Source organism: Elgaria multicarinata, chromosome 1 (assembly GCF_023053635.1).
Source record: "Elgaria multicarinata webbii isolate HBS135686 ecotype San Diego chromosome 1, rElgMul1.1.pri, whole genome shotgun sequence".
NCBI lineage: Eukaryota > Metazoa > Chordata > Lepidosauria > Squamata > Anguidae > Elgaria > Elgaria multicarinata.
The window spans coordinates 21936182-21960932 of record NC_086171.1 but is presented as its reverse complement, the minus strand read 5'-3'; the positions used below and the strand labels follow the sequence as shown (position 1 = coordinate 21960932).

Genomic DNA, 24751 nt, shown 5'->3' with positions numbered 1-24751 from the left:
GGAAAGCGCTCCGCGCCGGGCAAGGAACAGCAGCAGGCCGCGACGGCCCGCCGGAATTGGAGTCCCTTCTCGTGGTGCCTGAGAGACCGAGGAAGCCTCTACGGGAGAAGAGAAGAGTGGGGAGGGGTGAGGAATGGCGGCGCCGCCGGCGAACAAAAGATTATCTGAACATGGTCTAAATGCCTGGCGCGGGGTGGGGGGAGTCCGAGAGTAGGTAGGTGGTGGGTGGCATTTGGCAACAAGAAGGTGAAAACAGCAACTCGGTCCCATTATATCAGGACTGGGCAGAAAGTAGATCTTCAGATGCTTTGGACTTCAAGTCCCAGCACTCCTGACCATTGGCCATGATGGCAGGGGCTTCTGGGAATTGAAGTCCTAAATAAAATCTGGCGCGCTTACCTTCTGCCCACCCTTGCATTGTATCACCTGGTCCATTAGCCCAGTGCAAAGTCTGCTCAGACTGGTAGCGGCTCTACGGGGGTCTTTCCCAGCCCTCCCCCCTCCCCGAGAGCCTCTGGACAGGGCAGTGAGTGGTTGGGACCTTCTGCCTCCCAGACATGTGCTCCGACCGCTGAGCAAAATAAAGAGCTCTCGCTTTTATGGCCCCTGCATTGTCGTGTTTTCTTATGAAGCAGGGGACGTAGGAAGTTGCCTTATACCAACTCGGTACTATATTTGTTTATCTAGTATGTCAGACATGTGGCCTTCCAGATGTTGTTGGACTGCAACTCCCATCAGCCCTAGCCAGCATAGCTAATTGTGAAGAATGATTGGAGCTGTAGTCCAACAACATCTATTGGGCCACATGGTCCGCATTCCTTGATTTATACGCTGACTGGCAATGCCTCTCAATAGTTTTACAGAATGGCCTTTCTCAGCCCTACCTGGGGCTAGTAGTCATCAAGAAGCCTTAATGCAAAACAGGTACTCTGCCAGTGAGCTAGGTCCCCTCCCAAGAAAATGAAGTCTAGAAGAAAGATGAGTAAGAGGGGCAGCTTAATTACAGATGCATAAATGGATTGGGGGGAAATAGATTGGGAAAAGGTTTCTCCCTCTCTTATAATACTAGAACCCAGGGTCATCCAATGAAACTGAATGGTGGGAGATTCAGGACAGATAAAAGGGAGGACTTCTTCACACAGTACATCATTATAGTATGGAATGTGCTACCACAAGATGTTGTGATAGCCACCAGGTAGGATGGCTTTAAAGGGGGATTAGACAAATTCATGGAGGATAAAGCTATCAATGATACCCTGCTAATCCTGATGTCTATATGCTGCCTCCAGTATCAGAGGCATGTCCAATGAGCTACCTGTGAAAGCCATTCCAAGATTGAGTGGCTGGAAGAATCTGTGCTCGTTTCACATTCCTGGATCCTGGGGGAAAATCTTTACTATCATAGAATAGCAGAGTTGGAAGGGGCCTACAAGGCCATCAAGTCCAACCCCCTGCTCAATGCAGGAATCCACTCTAAAGCATCCCTGTCACATGTCCTGCCATGAAGAGAGGGAGACAGTGTGTGCCTTCCATGTGGGTCAGGTGAGTTGATCTTTTTACACATACAAATGTAGGAAAATTACATTACTTACAAATGATAGGAACATGGAGATGCATGCGGTCATACTGTGCTTGAAAAGTGCAATATTGAGGCATTTGGAAATATCTCCAGGGACCTTGACTTCTCCCAACCCCCGTCTAAGTGTGGCAGTTGACAGGGAGCTGGATTCTTACATACAAACCTAGAATAGTTTAGGGCAACTGTATTTAGACCAGGGTTAGGGTATGTGTAGCCCTCCATATGTTATTGGACTGCAACTCCCATCACTAGCCAACATAGCCAAAGATGAGGAATGATGGAAATTGTAGTCCAATAATATCTGGAGGGCCACACGTTCCCCACTGGTTTAGACTAAGTCAATGACCCTGTTCAGATGACACACTAAGCCACGGTAGTTAAGCATTTTGAACTAAACATTATGGGTCAACGTGACATGTAAACCATGACTTAGCATGTCAAGTGAACCATTCCTAACCCTGGTGGTTATATAACCATGGTTTAAACATGCTCACTAACCATTTGCTGCAAAAGGCCTAACCATGGCTTAGCGTGTTGTCTGAACAGGGTCTTTATGCCTGTACCAACATTCCTCAACCTTCAGATGTGTTGGATTTCAACTCCCATCATCCCTGGCAGCATGGTCACACTGGCTGGGGATGATGGAAGTTTTAGCCCATGTGTAGGGTACCAGGTTAGGAAAGTCTACTGTATGCCAATCCATACTGGAAATGTTCCACCAGCTGCTGATATCTTTGTTTCACCTTGTACTTCGGCAGAGTTCTCGGAGTATTATGTTCTTTGTGTCTGAAGATATATTCAGGCATTTCTCCCCCAAAGGTGACCTCAGAGATGGCATTAGAAAGAAATAATTCATTGCAAAGGGCCTGTTATCGTTTTGTAGCACACCCAGAGATGCAACATTCTAACATTTCCTTATTCTCCTCTTGATTTTAGTCAATTATGATAATTAAGGAATAAAACAACTCTGAATCTTCAGTGTCCTTCTTAATTAAGATGAATGAATCCAGGCCTCTGCAAGGTGACTCATTGGTTGCTCAGCTTGATGTTGTAATCTCTGCTTGTGAAGATGAGCCTTTCCAAAAGAGAGGGCACAAGACAAGAATACTTAGTCCTGAAGAAACCAAAAAACTGGCTGAAGATCAAATCTTAGTATCCAACTTCAAGCAAGAGAAACTTGAGAAAGAGGCACAAAAGAATTGGGACCTTTTTTACAAAAGGAACAGCACCAACTTTTTCAAGGACAGGCACTGGACTACAAGAGAGTTTGAAGAGTTAAAAGCCTGCCGTGAAGTGAGTTTAATGTTTGCCATAGCAGCAGAGGGCAACTTAGAGCTGCTGTATACATGTTTCTATGCGCTGGAAGGTCACAACCAGTCTTACTTTGAGCTGTGTAACATTTTGCAAGGCAGATGCATCTAGCCTGTGGTGGCCTTCAGGCTAGATGTAGGTCCCCTTCTTCCCTTTTGCAGTTTCCATGGGGAAGGCTTGATGTGGCAGCTGTTAAGATATTTTTGAAGATGCCAGTCAGTTACTTGATACACAGAGGCCCTGCTCTCATAAAGAAGCCATGACTTTCTGTAGAAGTTGCCCATTGTAGTCCTTGCATGAATGCTTTGTTCAGCATCATGGAAAGATACAACAATTAAGACGGATGTGGTGGATTTGAGCTTTCACCAACCAGGCATCTTCCAGGTGTGTTGGACTACAAGTCCCATCATCTTCAGACAGCATGCTCATGGGATGTGAATGGGAATGATGGGATTTATAATCCCACCATTCGTAGGAGGGTGCCAGGTTTGAGAAGGCAGGTGTATTTTTTCGAAACAAAATAAGGTAGCTTGAATATGCTTGGTTCAAAGCTAGAAATTGTAGTAGTCTTTCCCCCCCTGTATTAGCTCTGTGAGACTGCATAAAATTATTATAGTTCTTACAACATTTGGAGGATAAGTAAATATTAGATTGAAATATTACTGTGGTTCTGGCAGGAAAATCAGATGCTTTCAGTAAAGATTATGAATGGTGTTGGGAGTATTTGATGTTGAAGCTAAGTAGGGATGAATCTGATTAGTGCTTGGATGGGGGCCACTGTGAACCCTATGTTCACCACCCTATGTTTTCTAAAGGGAAAAAAGGATATAAGTATTTATTTAATTAAGTTATATCCTGCCTTTCCACTAATTATAGTGCTCGAGGCACCTAACAATAATAGAAGACAACATCTTAATTAAAACATAACATAAAAACAGATTCACTGAAAGGCACTTAAAAATGCAGCAATAAAAGAAGTAGACAGCACCCAGCCAATTCCCCCCGCCCCCTTTGAGCAAACTCCTGCTTGAATAAAAATGTATTTGCCTGCTTGAGGAAGTTTAACAGAAAGTGAGTCAACCTCGCTTCCCATGGTAGGGTGTTTGAGAGCCTGGGAACAACCACCGAGACAGCTTTCTCTTCTGTCACACAAGACATGCTTCCAATGGTGACAAGACTGGGAGAAGGGCCTTCCTTGAACAGCTTCAACCATGGGCATGCTCCTATGAGAGAGGGTGTCTTTTCAGGTAGACTGGTCCCAAACTGTAATGGGCTTTACAGATCATAACCAGCACTTTGAATTGTGGCCAGAAAGTATAATAAGTAAATGCTCGTAGTGAATTTTATTTGTACTGCCAACCAGAAAATGTGGCTTATAACCCTTTTTCCATAGTCTTGATGGGCTCATTTATATTCCCTGTGGTGGGTCTAGTCCCATATCCACAAAAAGGTGAGAGAGTACTCTGCTGTGTGAATCCAGTCTCTTTTCAGTTTATGTAAAGAGGCTTGCTGGGTTATAGTTCCTGACATTTTATCACTATAAGCAATACAGATGAGTTAACTGGTAGCCATTGGTCAGCATTCCTGAGTGACAGCAAAAGGATCTGATGGATTGCCGCTAGTTTTTGCCTATCTTTTTAGAGGAAAATATTTTAGTTTCAAGGAACAATTTTTGGCATGACTGACACTAATTTGCCTACATCTGTTGTGTACTGAAGATTACAGCAACTGTATGCATCATATGGTGCAAAATCAGAGTGGGTGGGTGTTTCTCTTTGTTGTTGTTCTTATAGGAAGGCTTGCCTAGCAGATAACACTGAAATGTGAATAACTTTGGACTTTGATTCTGAAAACACAGTTGATATTTCACGACTGAAAATTTGTTTTGCTTTGAAAGGATGTAACAAATGTGATTGTTCCTCCACCACGCAGTTTGAAGCTCAGAAGCTGACAATTCTTGAAGCAGGCTGTGGTGTTGGGAACTGTTTATTTCCACTTTTAGAAGAGGATCTGAATATCTTTGCATATGCCTGTGATTTCTCTCCCCGAGCTGTGGAATATGTAAAGGTTGGTGAGATTTTTGTCTCTATCTCATGAGAAACAGGTGCATAAATGTTTTAAATCCTGGGAAAATAGGGCTTGCTTACTTTAAAACAGTGGTTGATAAAACAGAGGAAGAAAAAGAGAACAAGGAGAGATTGTACCAAGGCTTGGGGATACAAATGACATTGGGCTGGATCCAGACTCAATTATACTGATTAACTTAAATCCCATTGATTTTGATTGGTCTGTTCTAAGTAGGACCAAGTCTAGATCCAACCCTTTAGTATTTTAGATCTAATACTCTACTTCTCTCACTTAATACTCATACACACATTTTTTTATTCTGATGCAAGAATCCTTTTACTCATTTTGGTTATATGATCAGTGATTAACCCTTAACATTTATGGAACCAAGCTCCTAAATCAGCCTTCCCCAACCTGGTGCCTTCCAGATGTGTTGGACTACAACTTCCAGTATCCCCAGCCAGCAAATCGGATCATGATGGGAGTTGTGATCCAACACATCTGGGAGCTGCCAGATTGAAGAAGGTTAGAACCTAAGAAGTGCCCTGATGCTGGATCAGACCAAGGGTCCATCTAGTCCAGGACTCTGTTCCACAGCAGCCAACCAGCCATTGGCCAGGGACCAACAAGGCAGGACATGGTGAAACAGCACCCTCCCACCCATGTTCCCCAGCAACTAGTGCACACAGGCTTATTGCCTCAAATACAGGAGATAGCACTTCAGAGTTTTCCCTAAATAACCAAGATCTCCTCCCCCTCCCCCTATTTCATGTTGAAAAAAGCAGGTGTGAAAACTGCTGATGCCCTGTTGGAATGTTTATTTTGTGTCTAAGCAATTGGGCATCATAAAACAAAATGAAATCAGGAACAGAGGCTCCAACAAAAATCAGTTACCCTGTTTACATAGAGAGCAAATGATAGTCGTTTAAATTTTCACAGTTTTATTTATTTATTTTAAAATTTCTATGTTGCTGCATGAGTCCAATAGTCTCATTAGTGGTTACTGCTTATAAATAATTGTATTGTTCAAATGTCTTAGAAGTAGATAGAATACTATTTTATTTTCGCAACAATAAATTTAAGTTCTTCACTGTAAATTTTGGTTAAGGCAGATATTCTCCCTTCTTCAAGCCACTTCTGAAGCATGAACCTTTGCAACACTAACAGCACAATCCTATACATGTCTATTCAGAAGTAAGCCCTATTGAAGTCAAAAGGGTGGATATACACACTTTAACACAGTGGGATTTACTTCCAAGTAGACATGTATAAGATTGCAGAGTCCGTGATAACGTTGCCCAAGAATTCCATGAAGGGTCATAACAGGATGTGCCTGAGATAATGTTCCAAATGATTGCTTTTTTAGTATACCTGCAGATACTGACTAATCTTGGCTTAATTAATGTATATACATGAAGTCATAAAAAATATACAAATTCCTTCCTATTATGAAAATGCCTGGGATGAGACAATTATCAGGTGGGAGAGTCTGGGATGCAGACAAATATTTTCAAATTATTTAAAAAACTTAAATGATTTTTTTTAGAAAAAGACAACCTAGCATATTCAAAGAGAGATTTTCAGTTAGCTAGCATATCAAAACTGACTTCTGATTATAACCCCCCAACTGTTGGCTATGACCCACAGAGGTTGTGTTTGTAAACCCTGGCTATTCTTTCCATAGAGATTATGTCAGCTAATGAGACTAGGTGTTCTTGAGTTTAAAAAGCACTCTGTAATCTTGACTGTCAGATGTGCTAGAGAGAGAGAGAGAGAAAGGCCCAACTGAATTCAGGGTTGTTCGCATACTTATTTGGAATTATGGCCGAGATTTCTGGTTTGTTTATAAACATCTTTAATAGTTGCCTCCAATTCAACGTCGAGTGAGGCTTATGATATATGATAATATCTTTGAAATACGAACTGTCCAAAAGCTTTTTTCAGTGACATGTGTTTTACAGCACAGCTGTGTCACAGCTGCCTGAAAAATGACTGTGGGCAAGATATAGAATTGTTGCTGTGTGAATGGAAAGGGTTTCTTCCACTATCTAAAGGAACCAGGATCCAGCAGAGGCTCCCCACTGGAGGAAGGCAGCAGGGTGATGATTTTTCAAAGATTCCCCCTTCTGCCTAAACCTCCAGTGCTGTCTCACACACTGTTCTGGGGGGGGGGAACCTTCCCCCATCCTTCAGAGCAGATTTTTGGGGGCATAGGGGGCTGAAGGGAGAAGCCAGCAAAAACACCCTTTTACTCCCTTTTTGCAGCAGAATCATTGAGTTCAGCTTCACACGACTCTAGAACTAATCTTGTAATTAGTAACAACCCAAAGACCTGTCTGCAAATTGGGAACGGAATAATCCAAAGGTTAGAAATTATTGTTCTCTTGCTGTTCTATGTTTCATGCTTTCTTGCTACCATTACTGTTTTACTCTGTACAGCACCATGTACATTGATGGTGCTATATAAATAATAATAATAATAATAATAATAATAATAATAATAATAATAATGTTTCGAAGTCTTAACTTCCAAAAATGAAATCCAAACATTTGATTGCAAACTTTTCTCATCTAATGAAAAACATTTCCCCCTTCATAGCAAAATCCTTTATATGATACCCAGAGATGCAAAGTATTCCAGTGCGACCTTACCAAAGATGATCTTCTGGAAAATGTTCCATCAGATTCTTTGGATGTTGTTACGTTAATATTTGTACTTTCTGCCATTCATCCGGAAAAGATGCATTTAGTTTTGCATAATATTTATAAGGCAAGTAAGCACTTTTTAAATAATGGTACAAATGTTAATAATTAAAAAATAATGTTTAAAAAAGCTTACATATAGGTAAGCACTATGAAAACAGAATTCAAAGGCAACTTTTGTAAAGATCCTTGTCATCCTAGAAGTAAAACAACTAGTATGTTTGATCTGTTATAAATATATATATACTAGCTGTACCTGGCGTAACATACGCCGTTGTCGCATATCTTAAAGTTTATTAATTAAATATCATTGTGGGGGCGCGGGCTGCTTGGAGGCCACCGAAACAGTGCCGTCTGGCAGACCTGAGGGCAGGGAGGTTGGGGGGCCATCAAGGGCCCCAGCCGTGCCTCGCTCATGATCCGGACCATCTCCCCGGGGTTCCTGTCAGCCTTGGGCCACCCGCCCAGCTCGCATGAGATTAGGCCGGGGCCTTGGCTCGCAGCAGACGAGCTGCCTCCCACCTGGCCACCAAGGGCCCTGGCTGTGCCTTGCTCATGCTCCGGACCGTGGCGCTGCCCCCTTCATGTGGGGGGAGGGAGCGAAGATGCAGAAAGTGGGGTAGGATTACCTTGGAAAGCCTGGAGGAGTCGGGCGATGGGGTTAGCAACCTGTATCAGCTGACGTTACACGTTGTTACTGTTTCTTAGCAACCTGTATCAGCTGAAGCCTTTACGGAAACATACCATATATATATATATATGACTCAAAATGTTCCTTTTTTATTACATTTTACCCTGTTTGTATTTTATAAAGCCCAATTCACTTCTGTGTTACGTATTTGTCAGGTATTAAAACCAGGCAAATGTGTGCTGTTCAGAGATTATGGTCTCTATGATCATGCAATGCTGAGGTTTAAATCTGCTAACAAGCTTGGAGAAAACTTCTATGTAAGACAAGACGGAACCAGATCATACTTTTTCACCGATGGTGAGTCTACTGGCTCTGACTTTTTTGTTTACACGTTGCTTCTTAAACTATTGTATAGCCTTGTATGTGGGGTTTTCCTAAGAGTGAATTATGGGATTCAGCAGTCATTCGTTTAGCATTTGTACTTGCATGGTGCTTTATAGTGTTTAATAACATAAGAAGAGCCCTGCTGGATCAAGCCAAGGGCCTCTCTGGTCTAGTAACCTGTTTCTGACAGTGGCCAGCTGGAAGCTTTTGGGAAGCCCATAAGCAGGACATGAGCGCAGTAGCCCTCTCCCGCTGCTGTCCACTTTGATCATGGAAGGTAGCCAATAGCTGTCATGACTCGTAGCCATTGATGTCCACCATGATTTTGTCTAATCCTCTTTTAAAGCTACCTTAGTTGGTGGCCATCACAACCTCTCAAGGCAATACATCTCTTTATTCCTAAAACCACCGGGTTTTGGTGATATGAATTGGAGGGAGAGTATTTCAGATGTGATTATAGCAACAAGCTATGCCAGAGCAAAGTAGCAAAATGGGCTGTAAGTTTGATATTACTAGTAGATGTGAGTTCAGATGCCAAATACAAGACAAGGCCAAATACAACTTGTAGAAGTGCTACTTGGGCATAAAAGGTCTCAGATCAAAGCTTGTCGAGGTTAAGGAGATGCTCCTACAGTTTTTGAGAGGCCACTTAGCACATTTAGATTATTATTTTATTCACTTAAAATCCAGCCAATTGGGAAGGGGAAAAGAACCATGACATTTGTGATTTCTTCAGCAAATAAAGTGTAGAGTTTGTGAACTGTTTTGGTATGGGAATGTCTCCCCCCCCCTCCACTCACTGGGGAAGGCAGAGCAGCGTGTCACCTCATTTGCATTAACCCTTTCCTTGGTAGTCTCCGCCCCTGGTTCTTCTCTGCCTTCATTTAGGAGCTGTCACAGGACCCCACTTTTCTTTCTCTACTGTGTCTCTATAGGCCGGTTCCTCCTCCCTTTCTTCCGAAGGTATTTTTATTCCGATTCCTTTTCACCACCTCTTCTTTGGTTTTGTATATCCCAACAAAACACTCAATCCCTCTTCTGTTCTTTTTTTCTCTTGCTGCTTTTTTTCCTCTTCTCCCTCCAGTGCATTGCTTGGTATGGCACCGACCAGCAAGCACCCATTCTCCAAACCTGCAACAAAGGAAGGTCAACATGTGAGAGTAACAAGGCAGCAGTCTTCAGCCTTTCAAGGCACCCTGCTGCTAAACCAGTGGTGGGCAACTTGTAGCCCTACAGAAGTTGTTGGCCTACAACTCCCGTCATCCCTCACCACTGGCTATTCTGGCTAAAGATGATGTGAATTGCAGTCCGATAACATCTGGAAGGCCGCAAGCTGCCCACCCCTAAGCTGAGTGAACTACTCTGCTGAGTTTTCCCAGCAAGCTGCTGAAGCCAAGAGCAGGGCACCTAGAGACCTTACTAGAGACCATCTTGGAGCCTACGAGTCCCAGTCATTGCCACGATCAGGACCACTTTCAATGTGACCACTAGGCACCCTCCACATTTGGCAGGTGAATCCTTTCCCTAGTGGAGGGTAGTACCCTATCTCGGGCTGTTTCCAGTTCTTGTCTAACTGCCTTCTGGAAAACAAAAGTATTTCCGGGAGGTGGTAGACTCTTCGGCAGGATCTACACTACTGCTTTAAAACAGTTTATAACAGTAGTGACAACTGTTGGGGTCCAGGACACACTCCACATACAGTTTTCAAACCGTTTTCAAAGTGTCCTATCCTGCTTGGTGTAGATCTGGCCTCCATTGCTGGAGGTATTCAAACAGACTGGAGTGAGTAAGGGGTTAGACTCCATAGCCTAAATGGCCCTTTCCAGATCTGTGATTCTATGACTGACTCTGACCACCTGATGGCGTTGAAGGATAAAGGATGTGTCTGCAGTTGCTTCCTTTGTAAAATTCAACTCTGCAAGACATTCACAGTCACACTTCATGCAAGGGCTTCCTCTGACATCCCTTCTCAAGGGATCCCTGCATTTGCTTTGAAAAGCAATTTGTTAAAAAAATATAAAGACATCAATTATCAACGAAATTAAGGATGAGCTACTTCGTGAGAGGTGTCGTCAGTGTTCTTATAAAAAGAGCAGGCATTTCTCATTTTCAACTAGCTTCTCTCCCAAGGCTGTAAGGAAAAGGGGCCATAGGGCCAAAGCTAGGCTACAGAATCTATCCTTGTTTCATCCCAAGCAGTTTCTCATCTCAGTAAGCAGGATCCAAATCTGGGGGATGGCAAATGATGTAGTTCTTATGCACTAGAAGAATCTTGGAATGCAAGGTTGTATGAATAATAATGATTCAGCCAATCAAGATCTTGCAATTCCATGATCCTACAGAACTTTTATTTTCCCTGAATCTAAAACTCCACAGGGAATAGTGCCTTTCCCCAGCACCCTCTGAGAAGTTACTAAATTCAGAATGGCTGACAGGTTTGGTCCATATGCTTTTACAGCTTCAGAGCCTTCATTACTGTTAGAATCACTTAAAACAACTGAACCAACATATCGACCCATGATCCATATCTATATCTATATCTATCTGTCTATCTATCTATCTATCTATCTATCTATCTATCTATCTATCTATCTATCTGTCTATATCAGTAATTATGATACCCAGGGTACACAGGATACGCAGGAATGGAATAGAGAATTGGAGCATCCTATTTTGCCTAATCAATGGATTGTTGTCTTAGCCTCTATATCTGAAGTTTCTTCGGATCTTAGGCGATGCCTTATTCAGCAAAAAACCTTGTTTCAGGTTTAATGGACTCCACAAGGCCTCTTTAATAAGGGTTTGTCTAATTTGCATAATTGTTGGAGATATAACACACCTAATGCTTCTTTTATTCATATGTTTTGGCAATGCCCAATAGTTGCCTCCCTTTGGGAGGAGGTTATTATAAGGATAAACTTTGTACTGAAACAATCTCTAATATGGAACGATGTGCATATCCTCCTAAACTACCTACCGGCTTCTTGGAAGTCTGCGCAAATGGATTTTCCAAGCCCTTATGACAGCTAAAAGACTGAAATTATCACATTGGAAGGACAAATGCTCACCTCCCATACTGCAGTGGACCGAGAACTTAATAACACTATCAACATTTGAACGGGTGGTATATAGGTGCCACTTGTGAGTGGATAAAATACATAGCTATGTGGTCTGCTTTTCTTGAAACCTATGTGTAATTCTCCCCCTGATTTTTTTTAAGAATGGTGTATTTGATGAAAAAATTGACATTCCTATGCATGTCATTTTTATTTTTTATTTCACAATTTGTTTTCTGTTCTATTAAATTCACAATAAAAGGGAGGGGGGAAGAATGGCTGACAGCCTTGAATAGCAAAAAGGCCAATTGTGTTTTTAGTTGCTTACTGCAAATGGCCTACATTATCTACAGGCTTCTATCTCTCATATTAGAATACAAAGACTTTGGCAGGCTTTATTTGAGATGATCAATCTGCATATTTAGGATCTCTTTCATCTCGTATTTGCGTATCCATATTGATAAGTTTTCTTTCTTCTCTTCAGACTTCTTGGCGGAACTTTTCCTGTCTGTGGGATATGAACAAGTGATCAATGAATATGTGCTACGTGAAACTGTGAATAAGAAGGAAGGCCTGTGTGTGCCAAGAGTTTTCCTCCAAAGCAAATTTCGAAAGCCTCAAAGGGAAACATAACTTTTGTGGATTTGGAGTGGGACTTTTGGTTGTGTTCAGATGTTACACTAAACTATGCTTTAGTGTTATGACAATGAACCTAGCCTTCCAGTGGGTTCATGCACTCCTCACTTCCCTCTCCTCTTCCAGTACAGCAATAAGAGGAGTTGGAAGCTTCCACTTCTGTTTTAGATTAACCACAGTTTAACATGTCATCCGAAAGCTAAACCGTGGTTAATCTTAACTGTGGTTAGTGGAAACAAGCTAGTTTCTATGGTGTGAAGTTAACTCATTTGGGGCTGTTCATACAAGACACTAACCCACCTACAGTGGTTGAGTGTGGGTTGTTGTTGAACTGTGGGTTGTTTCTTGAAGCGTGGGGATGTTAAGCCATGAACTGGGGCTTTTTAATCATCCTGAACGACCCAACAAGAAACCATGCATTCTTAAAGTGGCTTGTTTGAGAAAAATAAGCCGCCTTTGTGAAGGGCTCCTTACAGCTGTGCTGGAGGTGTGGGGGAGCAGTGTGCAAGCCTTGGAGGAGGCTATGTTAATTGTAACACTAAACTATGGTCAAATGTAACATCTGAGCCAGCTCATTATATGGCTATTCCACAGTAGTTTCCTTTGCTTGCACTATCACAAAGACTGCTTTTCCAGAATGACAGAATCGCTCTGCCAAAGCTGCTCTCTGTTGTTTTCTTATCGTTGCTGCAAGTGAAAAACCCTCAGAACAAGGGAATGGGTCACACAACTGAGAAGCCACCATGTCTGATCATGGCTCAGGTTTATCTACCTTAAAGCTAAGCCTGGATAATACATTGTTTTGAATAAAGTATGTTCTGCTTTTAATTAATCTTTTCACGAGCAGGCGGAGGAATGTTCACAAATGTTTAAATTTTCTTAAAGAAATGTCATTTTTCTATTGTAGGATATGCATGGACTATAAATACCTATTTGGATACTTTAGATGGATTTCCCTCGGGTTCATTCTTTCTTATTTAAAGTCTTTCAGTAAGCAATTTCCCTGCAGTTTCAATTCATTGCAACTTGTCTATAGATATGCAGGGTGCTGGAGCTTCTGAAGAAGGTGCCATATGACCATTTCACTCTTGGGGCTGATGTACAGAAGAGGGAATAGCGGGGAACAGAATTGACTGTGCAGTTAGTGCAGGAATAGTCTCCAACTTCTTCTAAGCCTCAACTGGGAATTCACCCCTTGTTTTTGAAACAGGCTTGCATTTGTGGTGTAGTGAGAGCCAGCGCTAGAATGTTTGACATTGAGTCAATCATGATCTCTTGGCCTAGGATGAAACTAACAAAAACTTCCTGTGTACAATCCTGAGCTTAGGAGAACAGTGGGATACGAATTGGACGGATGTAGAGGCTGAAGTACAGGTGTCTGACTTGATTGGCTCCTCCTTTTAGGTAAGATGGAGATTAATCAGTCTAGGATGAAAAGTGTGGGAGCTTTTTTAAAAGGCGTTAATTTAGGGTAACGTTCCTTAGTTTGAGCCATAGAGGATTAGGGCAAAACGCCCTTAAATTGTATCACTGTGCCTTCCGTTGTGAAGAAGTCATGTTATCAAATGGGAAAGGTGAAGTAATGTTAGTTTATAGGAAATTATTGCTGTACATGTTGTGGAAAATAGCCTAACTCTCATGATAGAATGCTCTTGTGGGTCAAAAACTCTCCTGCCCAATGCCGGCCCTACTATTAGGCAGAGTGAGGTGGTTGCCTCATGTGGCAGAGGCAGGTAGTGTGAAGGGGGGCATTTCCCTCTGTTGGGAACACAGCTGTGAACTGCAGACAACCTGCCTTGGATCCCCTGAGTCAGCCTGCTGCCCTCAGATCAGGCGGAAGGTGCTGCCCCATCACCAGTACTGAAGTAAGATTCAATACGGAACTACTGACGTTTCCTCTAACTGTGTCCTTCTTAGGATGTTAAAAGTTTTGTTTGATTTTAAACATGCACTAGACTAGACTGTAAAATCCCAATCTGGAGAGATCAAATAGAATTGGCCCTAGATATAAACAAACACACACACATTAGCATTTAAAGAGTATGATAGTGTGGAATATGCCTAAAACAAGGAAGCCTTCTGTTGGTAAAAAAAAACAAGAGCACTTGCCTCTTCAGCAGCTCTACGACAAGCCTATACTTTTGAGCTTTAATTGAGGTCAAGGTGGGTGTCTATGAACCAGAAAGTGTATAATTCTGACCTTTAAAAGCCTGGGATCAACTATGCATTTGTGTGCATTTGCATTCATTTCTTTTAGTACTTTATTCAAGAACGGCTTCCCTCCCCAAATCAGTTTGATGTCATTTTAAATCCAGAACCAGACTGCTAGCAGGCTGGTGGGTGGGTGGGAATCGAATGTGTCTCTAATTGTACTTCTGCTGGGCATGTAGGTTGGGCAAGAGGACTGGTATAAAGACAAAATGAGAAGTACAGTATTTCAAAGCATTTAACGGCATAGGCTTGAGATCAACAACTGGGTGCCCATGTGCAACGATGTGCCTACGGATATCTCTCTTGGAGCCTGCCAGGTCCCTGCCCCTCCTGATTTCTATTTTATTTTAAAGGTTTCTTTTTATTAAAAAAAATTAACTGGGAGGCTGCAAAGTGAAGTGTTGAACCTCCAGTGCCATCCTGATTTCTAAGAATGCCGCCGTCTCTCAGTTTGCCTTCTGTGAAATGAGCATCAGGGCAGGAAAATGTGGGTTCCAAAGAGAGGTTTTGTGTTTTGGACCCCACCTCTGCCATTTTGTGAATGGGCACCCCCCCCCCCCTCCACCACCATGGCAGCCGTTTTTTTGAGCGTGCCCATGCCACTCTCTCGACATTCCAAATGTGCCCAGTGATCCAAAAAGGTTGGAGACCACTGCATAGACATTGTCTCCAGGTAAGGACCTGGCAACTCCAGCTCTCGAACAAAGTGTGAAGGCGAGACTGGCCTTACTGTTAGGTGAAGTGAAGAGGTCACATCAGGGGCCAGGATTGGGGTATCACTGAAAGGCAGCAAAGAGCCAGTTATTTAATTTACTACTACTACACTTTACTGTGTTTGTATATGAACAACATTTAATGGTTTTTTTTAATTTTGTGTGACAAAATATTTGAGGGTAACAGGCGGGGACACTCTAGGGAGCAGGGACAGGCACTCGGGGGCCCTATCATAGTTTCAAAGGACCACCAATCAACCCTCTTTTGAGCTTTTAGCATGAGCCACCTCTTTCTTCCTTTTCTTGTTTCTTTCTTTCTTCCTAGTCATGAAAGAACTACCAGGGTTTGGAAAAGAACCGCCAGATGCTTGGTGTTAAAAGGCACATTCTTTGTAGTTAGCGCAATCCAGCAGCATAGAATTCTATAATTACCAGTCTATGGCCAATATTCAAGCCACGGAGGCTCGTTTATTTTTAATTTTTTTTAAGCGCTGCATTCACAATGTTATTCCTAAATCGGCATAAGACAATGCTCAACCCCGCTCTCGGCAATTAGATCAAACCATAATTATAGTCATTTGGAAAATTAAATTCTTTTTCCACTGAGCTCTGCACTATCTAATCTCACCAGCATACAAAGCTTTACCCAGTGCTGGATGAACAACTGAGCTAGCTGTGCACACCTGGATACCAATTAGGCATGAAACGTCAATTTAAAAGCAAAAGAGGGGGGGAAAGGGTAGAAAGAAATGAAATGAAATGACAAAGGAATGTGGAGTGGAGGTCATTCATGAAACCATTATACTTTAGTTGCAAGAGGATATGATATAATATCATAATATAGCCCTGCAGCATGTCATGCAAAGAAAAAGAAAGCAATAGGGGAGGCGGCGGACTCTGTCTCACTTGGATATAAAAGATATTGGAGCTGTCAGGATAAAGACAATATGAGTAAAGATATGAGGTTTCTGTTGATAGGGCTGAAGAGCTGGAAAATTAACCTATTTAGCATTGTTGGTGTTGGCCTTGCATCTTCTTGCACCTGGTGGAAATAGCCAAAATGATGCCCCTCTTGCACAAAGAGACCGTGGGGGAAGGCAAATGGTATGACCATTTAGCGCTGTCTGTTTGCCGACTGGGGAGGCAGCAACCATAGAGTCCGCTGACAAGGGCAAGTGCCACTTCTGCTGATGGTCTTCCTGCCGCAGACATTTTGCGCTGTCTGTTTGCCGACTGGGGAGGCAGCCGCATCCTGTGTTGCACTACAGCGATATGCAGGCACCATGGCAGGAGAGGGTGAATTTATCCACAGGGCAGCGAGTAGGAAATAAACCACGGTGCTCCATGAGGAAACGGTCATGTGATGGGCACATGCATTGTGGCTTTCCTATCCCTTGCTCTGTGAATGCTTTATCCTCTACTTCATGATTGTGTGAACAGGGCCTTTGTCATTTTTGTTTTTATTTAAAACAATGCTTGAAAACAAAGTGCAATCACTTACAGGATACCTGCACCAGATGTTTTTTTCCATGATCTGTCAACCCGTTCTCAAAGGTTATTTAGGCAAAACACACTTCAGAAACAAAATTTACAACTTCAGGGACAATGGGCAATCTGAAAAGCTAAACTCCTTGGGTCTGAATTTGATTCAGAAGGATTTGGGGGCAGTGGGAGACAGTAAAAAAAGACTGTGTGTGTGTGTGTGTGTGTGTGTGTGTGTGTGTGTGTGTGTGTGTGTGTATATATATATATATATATATATATATATATATATGTGTGTGTGTGTGTGTGTGTGTGTGTGTGTGTGTGTGTGTGTGTGTGTGTGTGTGTTGCCCACCCTAGGGTAGAGAGGTTGATAGGCTATTAATAGGATGGAATGTCCCAGCCTTCCCCAACCCGGTGTATCCAGATAAATTGGACTTCACATCAGGGACATCCCTGGGATATACCTTCACACATATACCAGGTGATGCTTTTTAATGTGCAACCCAAGACTTTTGAGGAGTTGATATATTAAAAATAGTTGGGTGTTTCGATTCAAGCGATCCCTATGTAATCTGCATTTGCAATATAATATAAATCCTCTTCCCTTCATTCTAATTGTTGTGGATCTGACTTCATTTCTGAATTTGGTGGGATTGCCTATGGTTTAATTGTGTGCAGCTGGCTTATTTCAAAAGTGGAGGAGGAGAAGGAGAAGAAGAAGAGGAAGAGCTGTCCTTTGCCTGTCTTTCTGTCCTGTCTGACCATCATCTTAGCTCACAACCATCCTAGTCTGAATTGTGACTTAATTACAGAGTGGCTGCAAAAATAACATGATGGGGAGAGAGAGAGAGAAGGGTAATTACATGGCAACTCCCATTGCTGCTGCTAAACTATTTTAATCAGACCGTAATAGCTGTGTTTCACCATTCAGAAGGGCCTGGATTAAAGTGGGGATATTTATTTCTCTGAGGATTGGGCTATCCTTGCTGGATTCTGTTTTCCACCATTAGAAATGGATGCTTACACAACGCCGATCGTGTTGTCTGTTGGCCCTTAGCCAACACTTCATAAAGCTTTAGGGTCATCCCTTTGGGAATTGGTGCCTCCCTTATCCTTGATGCAGCGGAAATGGCTTCTTTCCTCTGAAAGAGGATTACACATCATTACGGTTCTCTCTTGCTCTGGAAATAGCCCTGTGGCGGGGCATTCGCTTTTCTCCATCAGATTCCTCACTGGAAAAAGGCTAACAACGATTTCTTTCCTTATGCAATCTGTGATTCATTTCTGAAAAGAAGCATGGCGGGACTTAAGCCCATCCTTGAAATGTAGAGGTTACTCAGTGGTAAAGCAAATGCCTTCTGTGCCTGCTCAGGCACAATCTATTGCAGGTGTGGGTAACTTCAGGCGCTGCAGGGGCTTATTCCAAGCCAATTTATGATTTGCCACTGAATTTCAATGGCAAACCAAAACGGTGGCCTAAAAAGGCCAAATTTAGCTTTAGAACAAGGCATGCATAACAACTGTCCTCTTTAGCCCACCCTATATTTGCTGCCCCCATTGCCATCACAATGGCAAATTCAGGGCCAATGGGGGCTGCACTTAAGGCTGGAGGTGGTGCTCACCTCTGCTCTATATACTCTATACCCTCCATACCCTTCACCTATTCCAGAGCAGAGTCCTGGCAATGAAATTAGGTTCTGGCACTGAATCCTATTTACTGCAAATTTCTCATCCTATTTCTCTCCCAGAGAGAAGAACCGACCAAAAGGTAGCTTTCAAAGCATATGATGTTGCTGGTAAAACTCTCAGGTGAATTAAAATGTTTGCACAACTATTTTATCATTGTGAACTATTGCCACAAGGTCTCTGAAGAGATCCAAGGGGTACGTCAATTTGTTTTGGAGAGGATCCTTCAAGCCACATGCCACAGTGGGTTAGAGTGACCACTTGTGAATTACCAAAAAAGAGGGCAGCTATTTGCACAAAATTTGCATATGGTCATTTATATCTATAGTTGCAAATTTAGAAATAATTATTGTAATTTAAAGAGGGATACAATGTGTAAAGGAAGCACGCACCAGCAAAAGCCGGCCCTTGGACTGGATTTAGCACAGATCCCCAGAACAAACGCTCACAGCTCACAATTTGGAGGTTTAAGACCATTTATTTGGAAACGGGTAGGTTACATGGGATTAGCATACTAAAACTATTAAAACATGCATATATATAAGAACCCAGAAAAAGCAAGCCAGAAAACTAAAACTACAGTTCATACATCACCCAGCCTTGGAGTCAGCCAGCTGCGCTGAACTCCCCCCACAAAGTATATTTTATAGTTTCTTTTCTCCAACTCCTTCCCCCCTCCCCTTGGCTTTTCATATGTAGATCTTTCACACCTCCACCTGAGATGTTAATGTCTCTCAAGGCCGGGCGGACATGCCTCAGGTGGTTCCTGGCATCACCATTCTCCCCCATGCAGCTGGACCGCTTATCTCCCTTTTCCTATGAACCATAACAATAAAATTAACACGTTAAAAGACAGGCCAGCCCCAGTTCCATTCACCCATCCCTTACACAATGCACCTCACCATAGTGGGGAAGGATGAAGTGACCTGTGCGCCATCAACATGGTTATTGATGGGCAGCTTCAAGGCCCCTGGGCTCTTCCTTTTTGGGGTTCTTGTGTGCACCAGTTGCTGGGGAACATGGGCGGGAGGGTGCTCTTGCACCATGTCCTGCTTGTTCATCCCTGACCGATGGCTGTTTGGCCACTGTGTAAATAGAGCGCTGGACTAGATGGATCCAGCGCTCTGATCCAGCATGGCACTTCTTATGTTCTTCTCTAAACGACTTCTATTATTATTATTATTATTATTATTATTATTATTATTATTACACCCCATAACCAAAGCTCTCTGGGCGGTTTACATAAGATTAAGACACTTAAAAGCAATATACAAAAATGAAAAAACTTCAAGCAGAGGATGCCTTCAGAATAATCCTTCGGCAGCCCTTTAAATAGAGGACTGTCCCCTGTAAAAGAGGGCACCTGGCCACCATATGGGCTTTTGTTGGAAACTGGGTGTTCTCTTTCAGTGTTTGTTTCCCACAGAACATGCTTGCCTTGAACTGAACCTATTCTGGTTTACCTCATGCTTGCATGACATCCCCCCCCCCCCCCCAGTATCCGACATCCTTCCCTGCTGCATCACACCAATGTTGTTGGAGAACTTCTCCTGGTTTGGTGCTGAGTGGGAAAAATCCTCATTCAGATAAGTTTTTGTACCATGTAATAATCATGTGTCAACTTCAGAAACATATAGAAAATGTGGAAATTATCTCCCCATGACATTGAGCCACAGCAGGCAGGGAAAGCAGTCCTCTAAAAGCAGCAAGATGTGAAACCAAAGATAAATAGAAACCGAGAAAGGACAAAGCTACCTCAGGGAAAGCCCACTAAACCAGGGTTTCCCCTTATATTTGCATTTTCAAAAAATGTTGGCGGTATAAGAAATACTACTGAACTGTCCAGCCATTTTGCATGTAAAGCTACACCTCAGGTTGTGTGGGCTGATGCCACTATGTCGTGCATCGTGCTGCTCTCTAACTTAGCTGCTTGTTGGCTGTGTCTTTGACAACCACTTTGGACTTTCTCTGGGAGTGGCAAAAGAGGGCATATAAATGACTCATGCTTCTTCTCTCCGTGCTTCTGAGTCCTTTCCAAAGTGGGGAGATGCATCCTCTGACTGTGCATCAGAGACTGTGCATCTCTCTGATCTCTAGTGTTGGGTGTGATCCACAATAAGTTATGATTTCTGCTTCATACACCCAAGTAACCTTATGCTTCAGAACAGAGCAGAGAGGTTAGTTCATTTCCTTTCTCCCCATACAGTTACCAACCAGACCGAGACCTGATTAGCTTCAGCAAAGTCATTACATCAAGTACCTGGAAATCAGGGGTGAGACACCTCAGGCCCAGAGCCAAAACCAGCCCTACAGGGGGCCCAATCTGGCCCTCCGGGGTTCCCCAAACGACTACACCCCTTTTCTTTGACCCCATTGACTTTTTTCCTTCATTCTAAAATGCTGAAATGCCTCCCCTAAGGCTTAGTTACTGGTTGTAAGAGTATATTTTATTTTATTTATTTTGTATTTTGGGCCCACTTCTTTCCCCTTTGGCCTTGCCCTTTTTCCCTTTGGCCATACCCACCACTGGAATGCTGCCCCAAGAGCTTCTCCAAAATGAAATTTGGCCCTCGGGCTAAAAGAGATTCCCCACCCCTGCTCTAGACCGTGCCCTGGACTGCGGAACAAGAGAAGACATCCAGGGCCGATTCAAGCAGCTCTGAACCTGGAATGAAATGTGGATAAAGGAAACATGAGTTGTTTGGGAAGCACACCATAAAGTGACCAGGCTACAGCTGGATTGATGAAGATGTCCAAACTCTGCCTCAAAACCTGGAGCACTACTTCCAATCAGGAAGACCCTATATTATTGGTGGCTATCATCTTTGGCAAGTGAGCCAAATATCAAGTCCATAACATGACACAGGGCCACTCTAATGCTCTCCGTCATAAACATTGCCCCACTGTGCCTTGGAATGGTTCTGCCTCTAGTCTACTAAGCTGAGGAGCAAGCACAAAAGCACGCCTAACTCCAGACCATACCAGTCCCGTGGGTCCTCCAGGTCTTATCCAGCTTTGGCACAAACCCCTGCTGCCTGTGGCACCTATGGGCTGGTTGGGCCAGTAGTATGATGCTACATAGGATGGCTATTTATGCCTAAGATATCAATCTCTGTGCACCACGCTAGATATATGCTATGGTGGGACATAGGAGAGGGCTTTCTCTGTTGTGTTACCCTGGCTGTGGAATGCCCTCCCACTGGAGGACTGACTGGTGCCGGCACTGGCTTCATTTCAGCACCAGGTAAAGACATACGTTTTTAACAAAGCCTTTGATGGCTAAATCCACCAGTCTACACACGGTATTGTTTTAATTGGATTTTACCGTTTTAAAATTTTATATTGGTTTTAATATATTAATGGTTTAATTTGTTTTATAATTGCACATTTATTGTTCTATTTTATATGTATGATTTTAACCGTACGCCGCCCTGAGATCCTTGAGATATAGGGCGGGATATAAATGTTTTGATAAATAAATAAATAAATCTCCTGATTTGGGCTTATAAGTCATCTGCAATTTTTTTTTTAATCCAAAATTCTCAATTGCCAGGACAGACAGCAGAGGAGCATAAGCGTAAGAGAAAGGAGTGTAAGACATGTAAAATAGGATTTACTCAGGATAGGGAGATTTAAAAGCATCTTGGGACATTAGGAGGAGTGCAATCAGAGCCAACAGACAGAAAAGCAAAAACTTGCAGAGCCTGGGCTAGAGGATGGAGGGGAAAAGATGTAATGCAAATTGGTAGATGTACAGGAACCACCTGCACTGTTACCAAAGCCTCACGCAAGACTGACAGCGAAGGAGGAAGCAAGGAAAGGGCTGAGCTGTCCGACTGAAACCAGCTAGGCCCAGGCAAGAGAACCAAGACTATCTCCCAAGAGTTGTATTCAATATCTTTAGCTTTCTCACCTCATTTGTCTGGGTCGGGGCAAAACATTTTTGATATAGTAACTTTTGTCACATCATAGGAGAACTAAAAACTATTTGGCCTATAAATCTAGGGATGGGAGAGAATTTCACTTAGTTTGCATTTGGCTAAGAACATACCGAATTCGTACTTTGCAAATCAATATGCGAACCAGAACACAGTTATCCTTCGGTATTTTTTGCAGTCCTCAGAATTTTGCGATGCAATTCTCCGAACAAAATATATGTATAGAAATGCATATATTAGGGGGTGGGGAGAGAATGCATATGCTGGTAGGAAAAAAGTTATAAAAAAGCATTATATAAATAAAAAATGCATATATAAAAATGGATTCCAAAATGTGTGTATTAGGTAAAATGGGCATAAAAATGCATACTAATAAATAAACATGCTGACCATATAGACAGACTTTTAAAGAATGTTGCTGATGCGGAAATGGGATAGAAGAAAGTGAGGATTGGAAAATGAGACAGAGAAATCAAAATTGACAGTTCCAACCATCCCTAAATAAAGCTAATGCCAAATACTGTATACATGCACTTGTCCGCATGCACACTTCCCAACTGGCTTTTGGTTTTCTTTGTGAATCACCTGTAATTCAAGCAACTCACAGTTTCATCACATTTTGGCCTCCTAAAATGCAAAAAAAATGAACAAAAGCCCCTCCCACAGAATCTCATCAAATACCTGATCCTGTAATTAAACCAATGAAAAAGGAACTGCTCGTTGAATGTTTCTTTTACAATGCTCTGATTTCTGCAACCTATTTCCATTCAGGTAGCTTCTTACTGTTCTCCAGGTCTCTCCATCTTCCCATCACTGCTTCCCTTCCTTCTTGGTTTCTTATTTAAAAGTTAAAAAAAAAAAGTGAGGATAAGCTGCATGCTACATATTTAACATAGCAGGTAGTTTAGCTCTCAATGGCTCTGATTTGGCTATAGAGGGAATGATTAAAGTGTGTGTTTGTGTGTTTACATATAATTGACTAATGTGTTGGTGAAAGGTTATGAATTTTCCTACTCAGATATACCGGGCTTTTAATCAAACTAATAACCTTTCCACAAAAGGAAGCAAGCCAAGTATTTCTCCCTCCACCATCCCTCTTGTCCTTAAAAAACACCTAGCAATGGAATGTATTTTTCCTATATGGAAAGCACATCTGTGTAGGGAAAAGATTTGAATGTTGCTTGCTAGATTGATACCTCCCCCCCCCTCCCATTCAAAATTATTTTCCTAGTTTTCAGGGACTCAGATCCTTGTCTGGGAAATCATTCCCATCCTCCTCAATGGGAGTTTGAAATGGGCAAGCTTGTCAACTTCATTTGTCTGGATAGTACCCTTTGCTTTCTGTTCGGGTTTTTATTTGGCCAGGACACTATGGCTTTAGTAGTGATGGGGCATACAGAAATTAAGCAAGGGACATTTTCCCCACCACTTATCTTCCTGCTGTGAAAAGCTTTACCTGCTCAAGTGCTGGGTGTCAGGTGGCTGTTAAAAGCATAGGAGCAGGACTATAAAAATGGTGGCAGTCTTAGCACCAATAAAGAGCAGGAGTAATTAGTGATTAGGAACAGGGAGCATTAACCATGAGCCCTGTTCTGCAAATGGTTTCCCACAGAGGCTAGTGGTAAGGGATTTAGGGGAGTGCTGTGTTTCAGATTGTCACTTTTCAATGACCATGCACCTGTCTGTTCCTTCAGTCAAACATACAGAAAATGATATCCTTGCATGGGCATAAAAGGTGAGCAAAGATTTATCTCCTTTATTTCTGCGATTAACAGTGCAGTCTTGTACATCAGGGGTGTTGAATACTAGAGTGACCAATAGCAAAAGAGGGCAGGGCTCCTGCAACTTTAACTTGTGATGAAGAGCATACAAATGGCACCTGCAGAAATTCCCTTTGCTATACAACTGTTAAAGATACAGGAGCCCTGTCCGCCCTTTCACATGGTCACCCTAAGTTTGTGGGGGTGGGTGGGGAATAGGAGGAGGTGGCTGGCTGGCACCTTGAACAGGAGTATTCCTCAGGGAACCATTATGCTGCAGGGCCCACTTGTTCCTAACAAATATCTAAAACAGAGCAATGTTAATATTAGATGGCAAACCCTTTGGGGACATACTAATGGGGCTGAACCTGCCTTGAACCCACAGGGAAGTGAAGGGCATAAATATTCTCAGGTCACTGTTTGATATTTCAGTTGTGCTCAAGCAAACCCTTAAAGCCTTTCTTTCTTCAAAGCAGCATTTTAAAGCCATGCAGCCTGATCCACAAACCAGACTGAACGACCCATCCTTTCTGCTGATGTTGTACCATTGAAACAATGGAAAGAAGCAAGCTCACATCCACGTAGTGTCTA

General features: G+C 42.6%; 1 protein-coding gene across 3 annotated transcripts; it reads left to right on the top strand.

Moving 5' to 3' along the window:
- Positions 1-3: 3 nt before the first annotated feature.
- On the top strand, positions 4-13254 carry METTL6 (methyltransferase 6, tRNA N3-cytidine). Of its 3 annotated transcripts, none has more exons than XM_063124448.1 (6): positions 4-126; positions 2576-2872; positions 4823-4957; positions 7557-7727; positions 8507-8648; positions 12216-13254. In XM_063124448.1, exons 2-6 carry the CDS (start codon positions 2576-2578, stop codon positions 12362-12364), a joined length of 894 nt encoding a protein of 297 aa, XP_062980518.1. In that variant the 5' UTR covers positions 4-126; the 3' UTR covers positions 12365-13254. The 3 variants fall into 3 exon arrangements, with proteins under 3 accessions (XP_062980518.1, XP_062980498.1, XP_062980507.1); XM_063124428.1 differs by having other exon boundaries at positions 2516-2872; XM_063124437.1 differs by lacking the exon at positions 4-126 and adding an exon at positions 1456-1542 and having other exon boundaries at positions 2516-2872.
- The last annotated feature ends 11497 nt before the right edge of the window (positions 13255-24751 follow it).

Bases quoted from the DNA above. Each gene is read 5' to 3' on its own strand.
- METTL6 (XM_063124448.1), top strand. From the start codon at position 2,576: ATGAATGAATCCAGGCCTCTGCAAGGTGACTCATTGGTTGCTCAGCTT. The intron at 2,873-4,822 runs GTGAGTTTAATG...TCCACCACGCAG, and splicing joins AGTTAAAAGCCTGCCGTGAA to TTTGAAGCTCAGAAGCTGAC. The intron at 4,958-7,556 runs GTTGGTGAGATT...CCCCCTTCATAG, and splicing joins GAGCTGTGGAATATGTAAAG to CAAAATCCTTTATATGATAC.